Source organism: Lagopus leucura, unplaced genomic scaffold, assembly GCF_019238085.1.
Source record: "Lagopus leucura isolate 7727_CA_CO unplaced genomic scaffold, USGS_WTPT01 Super-Scaffold_100008, whole genome shotgun sequence".
Taxonomy (NCBI): domain Eukaryota; kingdom Metazoa; phylum Chordata; class Aves; order Galliformes; family Phasianidae; genus Lagopus; species Lagopus leucura.
In genome coordinates, this window is record NW_024962265.1 from 1,711,538 (window position 1) to 1,730,139 (window position 18,602).

Here is an 18,602-nt window from a genome sequence, read left to right on the forward strand (position 1 = left end):
TAACATCAGGACAGTAGATGTGATGGGGTTATTGGTGAGGGAGTGATTGTTGCACAGTAGCATATGCAACAAGAATTTGCCTTATGAAAGTGGTTTGTGAAGGGAGCAGAACTATGGAAATGAGACAGGACAAAGCAAGCAAGAGGAGAGTGACTTACATATGAGATTATGTACCATGAGTCACTTACATCCCAGGAGCTGGATTTGATAATCCATGTGGGTCCCTTCCAACTCAGAATATCGTCAGAGTGTTCTATGATTCTGTTTCTGTAAGTGTGGGACTGCAGACAGCTGCACTTGTAGGTCAAGAGCTCTGCTAGGACTGGTCTCCCTTGTCTACCGCCACACCAGAGAGTGTTTTAGCTGTCTTTGATAATGGACTGATTTCTGCCTGTCCAAAGTCCTGTTCTGATTACTGAGTAGCATTTTAAACTAATGTTCCTGCCCTCAAGTTTCTGCCCATTTTTGGATCAGTTTAGTCAACCTCTATCCCATCATATCCCAACTAAGTTGGTGCCTGCATGTTGTCTGGTGGTGACTACTGATCCCTTCCAGGGCTCTGATTTGTCCTGCTAGTCCATTTCTATAATCCATCCTAGGAATGTATTAATTGGGAGATAAGAGAATCCATAACATGTGATGGTAATCTCAGGTCACATCTGTGCCCACCGACTCCTTGTGAGCAGTTAAGCACAATGGCTGCATGGCTAGTTAAAGCCAACTAAGCTCTACTAAAACTGAAGGACAACCTCCCTTTGGCTTTCTCTCTGCCTTGGGTCAAGTCCTCAGGAGCAGATTTCTTGTAGGAGTCTGCCCATCGTGTTTTCACTTGGATCTCATGGAGGTTGGCCTGTGAGTTTCCTGAGAGCTGGATGTCGTCTGCATATGGTGTTAGCAGTTAATGTTCATGCTTAACCCATACTACAATCTCCCCAGATGTCTCCATTTTCTCTCACCAGTATTTGCTAAGAGACTTCTAAGAAAGACTTCCCTCTCTAAAACGCCCCTAATCTCAAAAAGAATCAGTTTGGATGATTGCATACAGAAGATTCCTCTGTTGTAATTCCGGTGGTTCCAGGAGGAATCCCATCTCTGCTGGCTTGTGTCCTTTTCCACCTTGCAATCCCACACTTTGCCAGAGTGAAACACTAGCCTCATTTATGTCAATGGCAAAAACCTCCGGGGTATCAGAGGGCACTATGTGCAGCTAAGGTTAGTGGCCTTTGCCGTGTAGCCAAGTTGCCCTTCCATGGTTTCTCTTGGCACTTCTCATTTCTCTTGCAAAACCAGCTGGCAGAGTAGCATCTCTTCACAGAGAATTCCCTATGCATGTGTTATTATAAATAAGCTACTTCCCAGGGGTGTTAACAGTGAGGCTTTAAATCCTGTTGTGCTAAGGAGTTTGAAGAACTTTCATCTGATCTTAACATGTCTCAGAGCTCCTAAGTCCGAATTGTAGGATATTTAGAGTCTGCTTTCATCCAGAGTGGTGGCAAGCAGGCAATCACGGTCACTACAGTTTCCCGAGGACAACTTTCATGGTGGCATTTCCAAATCTAAAGGGAAATTCCCTGCTTTGTGAGCAAAGGATAGCTGGATCTGGGCCTGAAGAGGAAAACCAGGTTTCTGATCATCTCGGTTGAAATAAATCTGAAATGTGGATGTGTAGTCAACTGCAGAATCCCCATTTAGCTCAGTTTGGGATGTGGGTGATGTTTCTTCAGTGTTCTCAGGGAATGAGGTATGCTTGTGGAAAGGGAATTGGATTCCTGTGGTTTTCAAAAGCAATGCCTTTGGGATGAGAAGACAGCACAGAGGTGAAAATCCTGGCCTGGGTATTGCCAAAGCAACCTGTCCATCCTTGACCACTGTAGTGTGAGCTGGGCTTAGCAAGATATAATGAGAAAAGACTTCACTATGACCTGAAGCCTGAGACAAAACTGGTTTGTTTGGGGTCTGCCCAAGCTTTTACATATCTACTTCATCTCTGATGGCAGATTCCTGCTGCTGGCATATGGAAGAGTCTTGCAGAATTAAACAGCGAACTGTTTTCCTCGGACCTTTCTGGCCTGAGGAGTTTCATACCAACAGTAGAGATCTTGGAGGATGTTAATATAACTAAACATAGCTGTATGCAGAGGGGCTCATTCTCAGCTGTCATCTCAGTGACACCTGGACATATGCTCATAACCTCTTGGTTTTGTCTCCGCTCAAGTCCGTAGGATGTTTCTGCATTTGCTGTTCTTGTTGCTGTTTCAAAATCTGCTTTTTATCTCCTGAAGTTCCAGTTTGTCAAGTTGACTTTTTTTTTTCCCCCTATTTTTCTGCTTCAAGAAGCAATTCCAGAGAGCTAGATGGATAAAGGGGCTAAATCTGGTGGCTTGGGACTTGATAAATATTTTCCCTCTGGAAGATTTAGTGTTTGCAGAAGGTCTGTGATTGATTTCGCTGGTCACTTAATTGAAGCAAAATGAAAAGCGAATTTCCAATAACCTAAACCATTATTCATCCAAGATCACAAATCTGTGTCCAGGGAGACTTCAGCAAATCTCCCTCCCTGTGTGCAGTACAAGGGATGATAGGAACCCTCTTTTGCATTCATATGCACCGGAGGTGCACTGGGGCTGCGTCACAGCACTGCTAAAGATTTTCATTCAGCTTTGTCATAAACGGTGGTGTACTGCAAACGCTCAGATACCACTGTGACAGAAGATCAAATAAATATCTCAGTAGATGGATGACTGTAGGGAAAAGCGGACTTGGAGTCTAACTCACTTTTCCCTTTGTTCATTTTGGGGGAAATCTTGATTTGAGTCTGGTGAGGGTGTGACTGTTCAGTTCAACAGTGCTGGGGTTTAACTGTTGGCTTTCCAGCCCTATGAAAAGACGTGCAATGAAGAAGAAGCAGACTGTTTAATGGCAGCTCCTCCTGGGACCAAATGCGTCAACCTTAAAACAGCGATGTGACAACGTGCATCACAATACTCTACGTAGATGCAGCTGTGATGGGCGCGCAGATGGGAGTTGGATTGCTTTTTATTTCCATTTATGTTGATGCTGGAGCCATGCAGGCAGCGGGCAGCACAGCCTGCATCTCTGCCAGGCTCCGAGTGCCAACTGTACCTGGCTGGTGTCCAGCACTGCTCCGCCTCAATTATACTATCAGAAAGGAGATGATGATGTGAAAGGTTGATGAGGGCTTGGCAGAAATGTGGCAGGAGGTTCCTGCAGCCAGGTAAAATGTCACTGAAGGGTTTGTGTAGGGGTGTGTTCTCTTATGGGGGAATTTTGGACAGCTAAGGATGAGCTGCCTGTCTTCTTTCTTGTTGTGCTGCAGTGCTTTCGTGTTGAAGCCCATCGTTCCGCTGCATTGCAGGGTGGTTGTTAGGAAAATGAGAGGAGAGCAGGGATGCAATTTTAATATGCAAAAGTATGTTGCCTCCACATATGCAAACCAATCCCAAAATACAGCTTGGATTAATGCTGGGAGTGGTGTAGTGACCATCTCGGAGGAGCAGAGTACCTTCAACACTGAAGTCATTGGAGCGAAAGGGATGTTTTTCTTCATAGAATCATAGAATGGCTTAGGTTGGAAGGGATCTCAAGGATCATCTATTTTCAACCTCCCTGCCATGGGCATGTCTGCCAACTGCTACATCAAACACCAGCTCAGGCTGCTCAGGGCCCCATCCAACCTGACCTTGAGCACCTCCAGGGATGGGGCATCCACAGCTTCTCTGGGCAGCAGTGCCAGTGCTTCCCCACCCAGCTCTTGAGAATTCACAAATAAAAAGATGCAATACTAAACTTGATTCAGGGACCATTGAGGCAAAAGGGAAACCTTTGTATTGAGTCAGGGTCCTGCAATTAAAAGAAGACATGATTACAGTGTATTAGTAGTGGTCGCCTTTATGGCAGCAAATAGACTGTAAAAGGAACTCAAACCGAAAACAGAAGCTGAGTCACTTGCTCTCAGAAATAAGATTTAGTCTTCAGCATGGGACCAGAATTCTGAGTCTGGCCTTTGTCATACTTATTTGGCAACAATTCCCCATTCACCCTTTCCTCTTTCCATGTAGTATTTCAGGTCAGACTGCCAGGAAATCCTGCCCCAGGCAAACAGACATCCTGGCACAGGATCCCATCCCAAGAAGTCTGAGGTGCCTGAGAAGCTGGGGATGGGCTCACAGCATCCAGGAGTCAGCTGTAACCAGGGGCTGTGCAGCAGCAACAATGAGCAATTCTAGCTAATCCAATTAACTTCACTCTTCAGTCATCATGCTCATTAACTCCCTTCTATTATTAATGTTAAAAACTCACAGCAACAGGATTATTTATTTATTTATATACTGATTATTGAGATGAGGGTGTTTCTTCTTTCAAATAAGAAAGTTTTGCAGTGGAAGTATTTTTGCTGTGAGCTAATTGAATCATAGCATCATGAAATCGTTTGTGTGGGAAGGCACCTTCAAAGGTCATTTAGTCCAGCTCCCCTGCAATGAATAAGGACATCTACAGCTCCATCAGGTCGATCAAAGCCCTGTCCAGGCTGACCTTGAAGATCAGGGATGGAGCACCAATCACCTCTCCAGGCAACGTTTTCCAGTGTTCCATTATCCTTACTGTAAAAAACTTTTTCCTTATGTCCAGTGTAAATCTCCCCTCTTTTAGTTTGAAACCACTTCCCCTTGTCCTATCATAACAGACCCTGCTGGAGTCTGACTTTTTCTTTCTCATTGCCACCCTTTAGATACTGAGAGGCTGCTCTCTGGTCTCCCTAGAGCTTCCTCTTCTCCAGGTTGCACACCCCCAGCTTTCTCAGCCTGTTTCTGTAAGGATGGTATTCCATCCCTTGGATCATTTTGGTGGCTGTCCTCTGGATCACTCCAGCAGGTCCATGTCTCTCCTGTGCTGAGGACTCCACATCTGGACACAGTATTCCAGGTGGGGCCTCACCAATGCAGAGCAGAGGGGCAGGATCACCTGCTTTGGCTATATATCAATATATACATATCAGGGTATATCATTGCTGATGTATATTGTAGCTTACTGTATCAGTGCCATATGCACTTGGTGGAAAGCCATTTGGTTGGAGAGGAGCTCAAGTCTACAGCCCATACACAGCTCCAGAAGCAAATTTCAGAGCCTGACCACTCACCTGGCTCTGTTTTGCTTTCTCCAGAAGACCCAGAGTCTGCTGAGGAAAGAAAGAGGAGAGTGAGTGATGGGAAACTTAGTTACATTTTCCAGTGGCTTTCCCTTGGCGCTGCTACCATCGACCTTGGCTGAACCTGCTGCACTCATAAAGATGAGAGCCATTTCTCATTGCAAGCCTGGGCCTCATGGCCTGTCATTTTTATTTTTTTTTTTCTTTTTTCTTTTCTTTTTTTCAAGAGCAATGCTTAAACACATCCCAGGCTCCATGTACTGGAGGTCTGGGAAGCAGGTCCAGTGAAACCCAACTAGGTACTGGGAACTCTAAGATGAAGCAAGAAACTTCTGTGTGGTGAGCTGCTGCCCTCAGCAAGGCCCAACATTGTCACATTGTCCTTGCCTCTAAAATTTGCTCCATTATGTGACCAACCCTGTGGAATTTTTCCCTTGTCCCATCTTGCTCTAGGTTGTAGATAAATAAAAAGGATCTGTGTTTTCAACCAGGGCTACCCTAGGGTGAAGATGTGTAATAACCTAAGGAATAGACTGTGTCACCTATGTGCTATATCATGTGATGCTGCTGCTCTTCAAGATGTTGAAATGGACTATCAGGGTCTATTGAAGCACCTTGAGCTGCAAAACCAACAAAACTGTATAAAAGTATTTTTGCCTTAGGAGTAGTGAAGCACTGAAACGTTGCCCAGTGATGTGGTGGATGCCTAATCCCTGGAGACATTCAAGATCAGGCTGGGTGACTCCATGAACAACGTTACCTAGCTGTAGGTGTCCCTGTTCATCGCAGAGGAGTTGGACCAGATGATCTTTAAAGATCCCTTCCGACTCCAGGTATTCTGTGATTCAATGATTCTATCCAAACCACCTCATGCTGCTCCTGGTGTAGCTTTTTCCATGATGATACAGAGAGTCTATGGAACCTGAAAGAATGAGAGCAGACTGGTAGGAAGCAGAAGGGCATAAAATAATATCAGAGCCTCAGATGAGAGGCGAAGGCCTTGAGTCAGAAGAGGTTCAGGTTGATATCAAGAAATATTTCTTCTCTGCAAGAGTAGTAATGCATTGGAACAGGCTGCCCAGAAAAGTGGTGGAGTCATTGCCCCTGCAGGTGTTGAAGAAAAGGGTAGATATGGCATGGTGGGGTTGGGTTGATGGTTGGACTAGATGATCTTAGTCATCTTTTCCATCATTAATGATTCTGCTTCATTTTCTCACCATGAGTCTGATCCCACCCTTTCAGGGAGGCAGTAATCTCCAAACTCCTCTTGGTTCCATGGGTCCAATTGCAGCACAGTGAGGCTTGTAGGGAACTGAAAGTCAAGGCTGGGCTATTTCTTCATTGTAAGTTTTTTTTGTCCAACCTGACTGTTTCTGCTGAAGGTAATGAAGTTTCCCCTCTTTTTATCCCTTGGAAATTGTTTCACAGTGCAGTAAATGCTATTCTCAGCATATTTTCTGGAGCTACCACTCACATTTCTTCCTGCATGATAATCAGTCAATATCCTTCATTAGAGTCATTCTGTCCTCTTGTTTCTCACCTTTGCTGCTTATTTCAGCTTTGCTTGGTAGCACATTGAACTCCACACGCTCCTTTTCCAGCCTGTAGAAAGCTGGATGAGATTTTCAGTAGCCTGGGTCATCCTGGGAGAAAAGAGGTATGTTAGAGGGCAAGCAATTTATTTGCTCAATATTCTGAAATTGGCAGCCTTTTGGTTCTCCAGTTGCATGTGCCTATGTATAATAAGTCTTCTGGGAAGCAGGGGTGGATAGATGGGGAGGTATCTTTAAAACAAGCATGCACTCTGCATGGTGGTGGATGTAGTCATTTGATTTGCTGTATGTACAGACTGCAGCAGAGTGCACGGAAGATTGCTCCTGCAGATCAAGAGGTCTGAGCTATTTGGCAGTGAGTTACTGTGGAGGGCAGAAAGTTGCCCTGTTCCCAGTGCTACAGGTGGGAGGAAGCCGTCAAGGACATTGCATCTTATAATATTGGGCTGATTCATATCGGTCGGCATCGATGTTTGCTGCACAGTTTGATGTCACCTCTCAGTTTCTTGAGACTCAGGCTGGTACTTGGACACCTGGAGTATCCTTCATCTTCAGTTAAAAGGCTGTTGTTGGCATATCCCTATGATTGACATTACAGCATGTGATGCTGCAGACAGCTTTTCCCAGAAAGCCAGAGGAGGCTCGTTTTTAGCCCAGCAGTTGCCACTGACTGTGAAGTGTACAACGAGAGCTCTAGCTTAATACCCAACAGGATGCAGCCACACACCTCTCCAGTGGCGCAAACAATATAATGTAAAATAAAATTAATCCATCTGCTAAACCTCAACATGTCATTAGATAATTATCAGTATGATATAATCTCCTCTGAGGAAGATCTTATTCTATTAAAAAGGAATTGGCCTACATTTTAGCTGCGAGAATGACAACGTGCTCTTTATATGAGATTTCTTGGATTTAAAGCATCCAGTGATATCTGATAAGCAGCCTTTTTGGGCTAGAGAACTCTAGTATTTCTTTTATTTACTTATCCATTTTCAATAATGATTGTTTTGCAAATCTTCACTTAGGTTTCAAAGGCAGTTTAGTCTTGCACAGTGAAGAGTCCTTTAGAGTTTAGACCTTTCTACTCCACAAGGCTATCAGAGCTCATTGACTGACCACAGAGATAAGGGTCTGGACTGTCTGCAATACCTATAGAAGAATTCATTTGGAAATCCCACCTGATGTGAGTAGTTCAGGGATCCATACCACATTGTCAGCACACACTGGTCTGGAGATTGCAGATGGTTTGGTAGGAACAGCGGCGTGGCCTAATGAATAGATGTTCTCCTGGGGCAGCCTGGGTTTTCCATCTCCTCTCGGTCTGTCCTTGCCTTGCTTGGTGGTGGTAGAATAAAACAGAAATGGAAAAACAGAATAGAAAGGAATGGAGTAGAACAGTTCAGTTGATGGGGACCTACAAAGATAAACTCCAACTGCAGCTAATGTTGGAAGGATCCTTCTTTCACTTTCCCTCTTTGGAAATGAAGATGATTTTATCATCCTTTTCTCCTAAGCATCCTAAGTGTGAGTTGGATCATGTGTGAGATATTCAGCCTAATGTATTTGTTGCTGAGTCACCATCCCAGCACACTACTGGCAACCAGCACCATCCTGTGCTGTTTGCCATGTGGACTGACTTCAACTTAGATGCATTAAGAACATTAATATTCTTTTTTTTTAACCAAACCCTTTTGTGCTGTCCAGTGGGTAAATGAAGATATTCTCATCTTTCCTTTAGCCTAGCTTGACCTTTGAGTGCTGTCCATGCCCTTTGGGCTCTCATGCTGCAAGGACCAGTTCTGTATCTCTGTGTTACAGTATCCAGGGTTTGGGTCATAAGAGGTAGAGAAGACATTTCTGGAGTTATCACATGGAACATTTGCACCAAAACAAAAATTGGTCCTACCTGATTTGGTGTCCACTTTGATGCAGTCAATGTAAGCTTCTTTCATCCAGATAGCAGAAGCTGCATTATAGAGGCGAGGCACTGAGAGTTGTCCCAGGACTCCCACAGTCTGTCTTTTCCTTGGATGATAAGGCTTGACAATCTCATCTGATAACCTGAAAGGCAGCTGAAATCTCTCCTCTGCCCATTTCTCTGCACAGTGTTGGTCAGCTGGTCAGATGTCGTGTGTTTTGCTTGAGCTGTGCTCTCCTAAAGCATCAGCCAAAGACATGATGTCCAACTGGAAGGAACCTTGGTCCATTGTGGCTCTGAGCATCTCCCACCTCTTTGCTTGCACTGATCGCAGTTAATTGACCACTGGTTGCTCTGTGCATGGAGAGGCATTAGGAAATTATCTTCATGTTGATTTACAAGTCTGCTAAGAAAGAAGGGGCTCCAAGGTTTCCATGTGAGTTTAATGAAAGCAGGTGGCTGAGTACAAGAGAGAGAAGCGAATCTGCACTGCACTTAAGGGCAAAGCTTACTGTGTGTGCAACCATGTTATGGGACACCAGAGGCACTGCATGATGTGGGGCTGGCAAGAAAATGTGTGCTGAGTGAAAGGCACAAGGAAGCAGGATTTATAAAGCTAAGCTGCACACCCAGGTATTTGCTTAATATATGTGTCGCCAGCTGTTCATATTTAGGAAGGCTGGGGCTGAGAAATTGCCTTTGTGCATACAGCAGGAGATGAGAGCTGTAAAGCTCTTGAATTACTGTGAGAGTTCTTGAGTCCTTCATCAGACACTCAGGAGAACATATTTATATATATATATATATATATATATATATATATATATATAACTGAAAGCCCTGAGTGTGAAGACCCCAACTCTATCCCAGCTTATGAAATCTTACGACACAGTAGAGCAGTGCATGGAAAACAGTGGCAGTGGATCTCTCTCCAGAGATGGGATAGGATGAGATGGAGCTTTTTCCCTTACTGCAGGCAGAGTGGAGGAAGTTGATTCACATCGGGATGCTTACTGTTCTCTTGACCTGCTAGGAGTGTGGCATTTTCCCTTCTTATTGGAGCTACTTTTGCAGACAACTTGCAGGGGCACACAGAGGAGCACATCTCTCAAGCTGTACTTCAGTTTCCCTATGTTCCGTGTGGCAGTGATACTCATTTGTGGGCATACTGGGGATGGGCTGACGGTTGGACTCGGTGATCTTAGATGTCCTTTCCAACCTTAATGATTCTGTGATGCTGTTCCACTTTTGGAGCATGCAGACTAAGCAATACAGACTGTTTGTTTCTGGTCTCTGCAGACATCATTAACAGAGTCCTTGCTTTGGAATTAGAGCTCACCTGAGCCAACAGGCATGGAGAAGAGCTCTGTGTGGACTTCTCTTTCTGTTCCTACAGTGTGCATCTCTCTTGCCAGTGCTGCCATGTCCAGGCATCATGGTGCAGAACTGCAAGATTTTTTTGGGTTGCTGAAACAACAGTTTTTGCATGGAAGTGATGATGATGAAGGGATGTGTGATGAGCAGGAAGCTATGAAGAAAGGCTGTGTTCATCTTCTCCCTGCTCAGCTTTTTACCCTGCTCTGTTTGGCCTCCTCAAAACACATAGAGGGACCCATAAAACCACTGCAGAACCCCTGAAACCAGTGGAGATCATCAGTGTGCAGGATTCTGTTCCTGCAGGATTTGATTTCCATGACAAATGCATTGCCAAGGGTTAATCCCTACACTTAGAGCTCAGCTTTGAAAGGGTGCTTCCTTGCTTTCCTTCCTAAATAGTGATCAATAATAGTTGTCTGAAATGTCACCCAGAGCATGTGACACGGGCTGGTGACACAGGCATGGGGGAAACATGTTCTTCTTTATTTAAGACAGGCAGAGCAGGAGAATCAAATTGATTTGTGCAGGTCGCCAGTGCGGCGGATCAGGCTCCAGCAAGCTCTGCACTGCAGCTAATCCCCTTCTGCTGTTCAACTCACCTTTCTGCTCCTTCCCCTGCTTTTCTGTTTGGCAATTGATTCTCCCCCCAGCAACTTTTTCCCTTCCGCAAATTTCACGTCTTCTTTCAAGTTTGCCTGATAATTTATTCTGTACTGGCAAATCTGAACTGTAAGTCTCCAGCTATGCTAGTGAGTTATGCTAGGAGGACAGATGATGCTCAGCTCCTTGTATTACACAACCATGCACTGTGCATCGTGATTAATTGTAAGTAGCTGCTTCTTGTATGGATGAGAATAGGCACCTCTTTGCCAGTCCCTGCAGCATGCTGGATCAGGGGAGATACCTTATTGCTCTCTACCAACTGCCTGAAAGGAGGTAGTAGTGAGGTGGTGGTCAGCCTCTTCTCCCGAGTAACAGTGTTAGGACAAGAGGTGGTGGCATTAAGATGCATAAGGGAAGTTCAGTTTGGATATTGGGCAAAACTTTCTCTCAGATAGTGGTTGAGGCACTGGCACAGGCTGCCCAGGGAGGTGGTGAACTCACCGTACCTGGAGGTGTTTAGGAAAAGGGAAGATATGGCATGGAGGGACATGGTTTAGTGGGGATGGTTGGTGGTTGGACTAGATGGTTTTAGCGGTCTTTGTCAATCTTAATGATGCTGTGATTACATGATTACTTTGGCATGGAAGGACCTGTGCAAATCATAGAATTAATGAGGTTGGGAAGAGTCTTTGGTGGTCCTCCAGCTCCAGCCTTGTGGAGTTTCTGATTTAAGAGTTTATTTTCTATCTAAGGAAAGCAACAACAGCCAGCAGAAGGAAGCACATCACTTTATCCTCCTCTTCTCCGAATGTAAGCATCACCCAAGGAGAGAGAGTTGTGTGCCCACCATGCATTTGTTGGGTTTCCAGTGGAATGCCAGAGTGGAGAGCATCTGCTCTGTGTCATTTTCAAAAACTCCCTTTAGACTTTGGCACACACTGCTGCTGTGTTTTCAGGCAGATCCATAATTTTCCAGTGGATTCTCTTTCAAAACAAGACAACATGTTTCCATGTCAAAGCATTTAGTGAGGGCTTACCGATTTTGATGCAGGGCTTTTGTGCTAAAGTAGAGAGAGGTACAGACTGCTTTGTTTTCAATCAGGATCATGTAGTTTGACAGTTTTTAATGATTTTTTTTTGTTTTTTTGCCTTGCAAGGAGTATTTTTTCTACCATGCTCATTTAAAAGGAAATCAAAGTGGAGCCTTCCTGCTGATACTAAACAAGCCTCCAGTCACACTTGCAGAATCTCTCCAAATGTGACATTTTATCTAAGTGAGCAAACACAAGCAGAAGACCAAAGTTGTGGGATTTGCACCATTCATGGTGGTGATGAGTCGATGGTTGGACTAGATGATCTTAGCCTCTTCGAACCTTAAGGATTCTATGAGTTGATGATTTTCCCTGTGCTTCATGGGTTCACCTCGCTAAGTCTCTGCGTCCCAGCAGGATGATCCTCCATCCAATTGTATTTTTCATTAAAAAAAAAAAATAAATGACATAAACTAATTCAAGATGTGTTCAAGATCCCTCAGCTTTTCTTCTTTCTTTCTTTTGAGCTCTTTAGCATCGTGGTTCTTCCAAAGCTGTGCAGCACTGTGCATCAGGATAATCACACAATCACAGAATCACCAAGGTTGGAAAAGACCTTCAAGATCATGCAGTCCAACCATCTACCTATCACCAACAGTACTCACTAAAATCAAAGCAATGTGGATGATATTGTCCTCCTGCTTGGCTTTCACATGGATCAAGACAATGGCAATGTTGAGTTTCCTCCTATGCTCAAGGGAAGTCTCATGATCACTCTGCAAGCCACAGTACAGACAGGATTTGGGCAGGGTTTCAGACCTAAACTTTCCTATGACTCAGATAAGTGGTAAATGGGATTTCCAGTCTGGTCTGTCCTTGACAGAAGGATCCTGAGTTCTCAGCAGCAGCAAATCCTGTCCTGCTGGAGCCAGTTTTCCTTGAAATCACAACCCTTGTCAGTAATATTTCTTTTCTTGGATTTTCCAGCTTCTCTTCTGCTTTTAGGCAGCAACAAAACTAAAGGCCAGGTTTGAAGGCACACTGCAGGGAGGGATTTAGGTGTCTAAAACTCACTAATACATGAATGAGTATTTTGGGATCTGATCCAAAGCTTTTACTGATGCTGATGGAAGTCTTCCCATATCCTTTAGTGAGTTTCTGCTTACGTGTTTCATCAGGGCTCTGCTAATTATCCTACATTATTAACTGCTCGATACCATTGTTGTACATCATTATGTGTGTGTATCTGTTAGTGCAATGATGCAGGCAGATGACTGCCCTCTATGTTTCTTGCTGGCCCTGCTCTCCTGGGCAAAGTGCGGGCAATGAAGGGACACTGCAATTTGCTTAATGGAAGTGGCAGCTTTGGCCCCAGGCCCTCTGTTCACCTCTGCAATTAAATCATAACGAAGTCCAGTCTTGACTGGGTGAAAAGTCAAGGCAGGTGCCTCAGCTGGAGTTGTATTAGAGGGGTGCTTAAGTACATTGACCTCCAGATTTGAGGTTGCTGATGATTTGCTGAGGGCTCCCACCCACGCTGATAGCCACCAGTATGGCTTGGTTTTCCAAGGTACATCAGGGTCAGAAAGTGAAGCAGGCACAAGATCTGGTCCATGCTGTTCCCACAGCTTAATTCCCAGCTCCCATATGTTGTTTGGGTTAGAATCATAAAATGGCTTAGGTTGGAAAGGACCTAGCTTGGGCTGGAGTTTGTCCCCAGTTGGCAGTTTCAATGCAGCTCCCATTCAGGTGGGAATATGAATATGAACAGGTACTGGGGCTAGGGAATAAGCTTTAATGTGGTTTATGTATTTACCCACAGACATAGCCATCCAGATCCCATGAAAACATGGTGATAGCAGAGTCCTGGCCTGCACTTCTCCCTGCCAGTGACTGATATTTTAAAATCTGATGAGACCAGATTAAAAAAAAACACCAAAACAACAGAATTTGGCCATTCTTGTGCAGTTTCTTCATCACCATAATCTCCTTCTCTCTGGCAAATAAGTGTCTTTCCCTGGCAGCACTGCCAAAGACTTAACTCAGAACTGACCCAGACTTTTTTGTATGAATATCCAAAATAAAGCTTGCTCTACTTAGCCTTCTGTTTAGTCATCTGCAGTTACTTAAAAGAGAAATAAAAGAAACCTTAGAAGCTTCAGGAGGTCTGGGAGGTCATTGAATTGTCCAGAAAATAGCAGGTGTTTTCCATTTTTCCCTTTTAACAAAGACTTAAGAGGATACTTTGGTTTCATTTTGTTTGCTTGCTTGTTTTACTGTCAGAAATCAGATATATAGGGGAAATCAAGCCTTTTGCCATTGGTACATTCAAAGCCCCTGTTCCCCATCCTAATAATGTTTGATGGGAAATTTTCAATTAGCCTCGATCATTATCAACATTTTGCAAATTAGGGAAGCACAAGCACAGAAGTCTAATCATTTGTTTATGGGCCTTCTACATGTTAGAAAGCAGATTATGGCTTTCCCTTGGGCAACTCTTGATGGGCCTGGCCAGTTGCACTTGGGACTGTGGGTTTATTGGAGCTGCTGAGCTCCGTGTAGACTGTTGGTGTAAACTGGCCGTTTTCTCAAGACTGGCTTTAATTTTGTGCGTGTCTGAAAGTAGGAACCTATAAATTAATCCAGAAATCCAGTTTCTTTCACATGGGGACTTTGTGGATATTAGAGGTGTAGAGATCTGTTTGGTTTGGTCTTGGATATGGGCAAGGTGGGCATTGTAGGGTATTTGTCTTCAGCTTTCTGATCAATTCTTCCTCCTGTGGACTTGAACCTCAACCTGATTTGGTCTGCTAAATAAAACTTTGAAAATGGAAGGAAACGTACAGGCAACCCCACCAGTTCACTTGATTGGCTTGGGCAGAGCATGGCCATGTTGCTGAGCATGATCCTCTCAGTTCCTATTCTGCCTCCAAACCAGCATCTTTTTTTTCCACTTGTTGCACTTCCATTCATAACAGCATGTTGCTCTTTGAATTTTGAGCGGAAAGACATTATCCTCATTGCTGCTAATGTGTTCTTGGGGGTGGATGTGGTTACAAGAGGATGTTGCTACTTCTGTGGATAAAATGGTGCTTTTTTGGGATCTCAGAGCTGCTGCTGTTCCCTCACTTCACTTTTTGAGGGATCCTTTTGCCTCTCCTGCCCTGTTTGGCTGATAAGAAAGATGTCCCAGCACTTTTTCCTTGCATTTCACTTCTTGTCCTGGCTGTAGTGTGTGGTGGTATGACAGGACTCATCCCATTCTCACCTCCATGACCAGCTGATAGTAGCCAACATTCCTGCACACTTCTGTTTGCTTCACATCATAGCTATACCTACAAAGATACGCTGATTGCTTTCACATGCTGATTGCTGCATATCTCAAAGGAGTCTTTCTCCAGCCAAAGATTTAAGCTCTTCACTCCATCAGACCCCCTCTCATTTTTCCACCTTACTGTCATTCCCCTGTCCTCTGTTTTCCCGGCCCTTCTCAGTGTCACATCTGAGCCAGTGACTTTTCAAGGCAGAGGAAAAATTCCAAACTCTGTATCTCTTTTATGGCTCATGAAGACCTTTGGAGCAGCTTTGATTTAAACCAGAACGTTTGGCAGGCAATCAGTCAATAAAATATCCTAATCACTGGTGGAGATTTGAATTAAACATGTAATTAGATCTTTTTTTGTTTGTTCACTCCCCTTTTTGTTTCATACCCCCCTCCCCCCCTTTTTTTTCTTTGTTGTTGAAGGGTTTTTTTTCATTCCATCAGATGGGAAAGGGAAAATAAAGTACGAACGATTGGGTTACGCTTACAGAGCTAGGTTCAGCACTGTTTAGTGCCTGCTCATGCTTTATTAATTGTGATAGCACTGCTGTCCCTCATAGGTGTTGAGCTGGCTCAGGGTCCCTGAGGAACTTCATCTGTTTGTGTTTGCAAGGAGAGACACGGCAGGGTTGTTTGGACAGATCCTGAGATGCGCTAATTAGAAGTTAAAGAGCCACTTTCCAGCACGAGACAAGAATGCATTACATGAGGAGCACTTTCTAATGCTCTGACTTTTTAAAACCACATGCCACATTAAAGCCTGTGGTGTTTCTTTGATCCATGCCACCAAAATAATTCCAGGGACAAACACAAATGGGGGATAATAACTAATTTAACTGGAATTATTGGAGAGAATTATTGCAGAAGATTAGGATTTCCAGAACAGACTGTAACTGCTGGGAGATTGGGGTCTGATGCCTGTTTATCTATTCTATTCATCTCCCTATGCATCTGTCCTATTACTCGATCAGCTGCCCATTAGCCATCATTTAGTTACTGCTCCTGTCTTTTCTGCCTTCAGTGTCTCACCCTTCCTATTTGCTTGTTAGCTAGAGCAGATGTAAGAAAATTGCATTCTGAACAGAAGGTAAATGTGAGCACTAATGGACGAAATTTTGATTGTATGTGTGCTGGTGTAACTTTGCAGAAGCAAGAGAAACCCTTCTAGGTTTAGAGTGGGCAGCGCAGTTGGGACCTCATCACTGTTAATGCTGTTAACTACTTGTTTAAACATTCTTTGCAGTATATCAGTAGATGGGTGACATTCAAGGGCAGAGTTTTATGACAGTAGGAACCTACCTAGGAACTTTCTTGGAACTGCTTGGAACTTTCACTCCTTCTACAGCCTATAGAGAGTGCCCATAGGCAGCATGACACATCTGTGTATCATCCATTTGTAGTATCAACCTACTGTACTTCTCTGTGCATTGTGAGAGTTGGACTGTCTGCTCTTCTTATCTGTTCTGGGCTGTTCATTGAGATTCCATTTACCTATTCACTGTTGGTTTTGCATATTAAAATCTCTGCCCATCTTTGCTTAGCTAATGGGGATATTTATTCGATCTCATTTTGTAATAGGACATTAATTAGACTTTTATAATAAGATCCCTTTGGAATCACACATCACGTGTTGCATTCACAAGAGGCCTTAATACTTACATTTTATTCCTTTGAAAACCAGAAGAATTAAACATGTTTTCAACCTCGTCCTGAAGCTTGATCATCAAGCTTGCAAAACACAAAGTACACCTAATGAGTTGGGCAGTGTCTCTTCCCATGTCTCATAAAAAGAACTCCCTCAAGTCAATCTAGGGAGAATGTACATACTATGGGAGGGGAATAGTGAAATGAAATTAAGGAGATATATTGATGTGTCTGCGTAAACTAAAGAAAACACAGTCCTCAGGGACCTCTGGGAATCTTGCGCTTGAGTATTCTTTAAGCTTCCATGGATTTTTGTCCACGTGTTGAAAATATTGTTAATCCCTGAGGTAATTTAGTGCCCAGGATCAATGAACGTAACACTCAGATGCCTAATAATAGAAAATGGGATTGACGTGTTGCTCTGGTGAAATCACCCCAGCAGTTAGTTTTGCTGCCACAACAGGCACGTCAATAAGATTCCCTGCTGACTCATGGAAAGGTTTGGGGATGCAGCATGGCTTCTGGGAAGACAGCAAAGATGGGTTTGCCACAGCAATTCAGTCCGAGAAGTTGAAAAAAGGTGGATATTAATTATAGCAAAGAGTATGCGCACTTCAGAATAGGTTTGGTCACTGAATCAAGGATAGCACACGGCAGTGCTTTGACATCCCACTTCTGAAGTGCTGCTAGATATTGCTGGAATACCCTGCAGACCAGCATTTCCTACCCTATCCCTGATATTCTTCACTGCTTTCTGATACATTAAAAAACTTCTTGACCATTTCTGAGTTGAAAGATAGAAAGATCTCAGTGGATCTCAGTTCCCTCTTGACCCAGCCCTTATTTTTAAGTATGGGCAAAACAATCCAGGATTTGTTGTTTGTTTGTGTTTTTATTACTGTCATTATTATTTAAGGAATGACAAGCTCTGAGAAAGGGGCAAAGGGTGTTTTTCATTGACTGGTCCTTACTTGGTACCAAAAAGACCGTATGTGAAAGGAAGAGAGATTAATTTTGTGGGATAAATCATTTGAGAGACTCTTTGGTCTGCCATAAATTGTCCCAAATGATGGAAGGTGTGCTGGTGTCCCAGTGTCGAAATCCAATCTCAGCACATCATGGCCATCTCAATCCTGTCTAGAGCTGACCAAATTCCCTACAGATTTCTTTACAGATGATATCTTACATAGATATATGTTGTGGCACCACATATGTTCCCTGCTCTCCTTCCAGGTCCCAAATGGGTGGTCTGACCTGGGATATGCCTCCTGGATGTGTGTGGCACATTGAGGCATGGAGCAGGAGAAGAAGCAGGATTGCCCCAGGTTGGTGTGACCCTGGGACATATGCAAAAGAGATTCCCCATTTCCATACATGAGCATGCAATGGGATTATGTTTAGAGATAAAAACATTTAGCAATTGTCTTGATGGCATTGGTCCTGTTTATTTCTGTGAGCCCTCCATCAGTGAGACCCATGTTCTTTCCAGTTGACTTTATCCAGTTGAACTCCCTCCAGCAGGGCAGCACTTTCTCCAGAGACGTTGTTCCCATACTGTTGTCTACAAGGAAGCTTCTCTGAGTGCCAAATGTTTGCAGTAATTTCACTTGCTCTGTATTGTGCTATGCTTTTACTCCCAGAGAAAAACTGAGCACCCCAATTCAGAAGAATCAAGGGAAACATACATGCATAGACTCACAGAATAGCCCAGGTTAGAAAGGACCTAAAAAGTTACGTGGTCCAACCTGGAAGCTTTAGTATAAAAGGATTCTTAGGTTGTGTGAGTCAATAACTTCAAGCCAGAGATAGGAGAATTCCTGGAGTTTTTCAGGGAGACTTTGTGTTGCTACATTTCCCTTGCATTAACTCCTCAGTATTTGTCTCGTGGTTGGCCTTGTTCTGAAGTTGATCCTCTTTTTTCTTCCTTAAGCTTTGAGCTTATTGATGCACTCGGATGTTAGTTGCTAGGTTGCAGCAAGCCCCT

The 18,602-nt window shown here is 43.8% G+C and overlaps 1 protein-coding gene across 1 annotated transcript in view; it reads left to right on the forward strand.

Moving 5' to 3' along the window:
• Nucleotides 1–11,894, forward strand: part of LOC122180604 (plexin-A4-like) — a 123,553-nt gene extending 111,659 nt beyond the window's left edge. The window contains exon 4 of the mRNA XM_042872347.1: nucleotides 11,779–11,894. Coding sequence (XP_042728281.1) covers nucleotides 11,779–11,883 — 105 coding nt within the window. The 3' untranslated portion in view covers nucleotides 11,884–11,894. The remainder of the gene's footprint in view (nucleotides 1–11,778) is intronic.
• The last annotated feature ends 6,708 nt before the right edge of the window (nucleotides 11,895–18,602 follow it).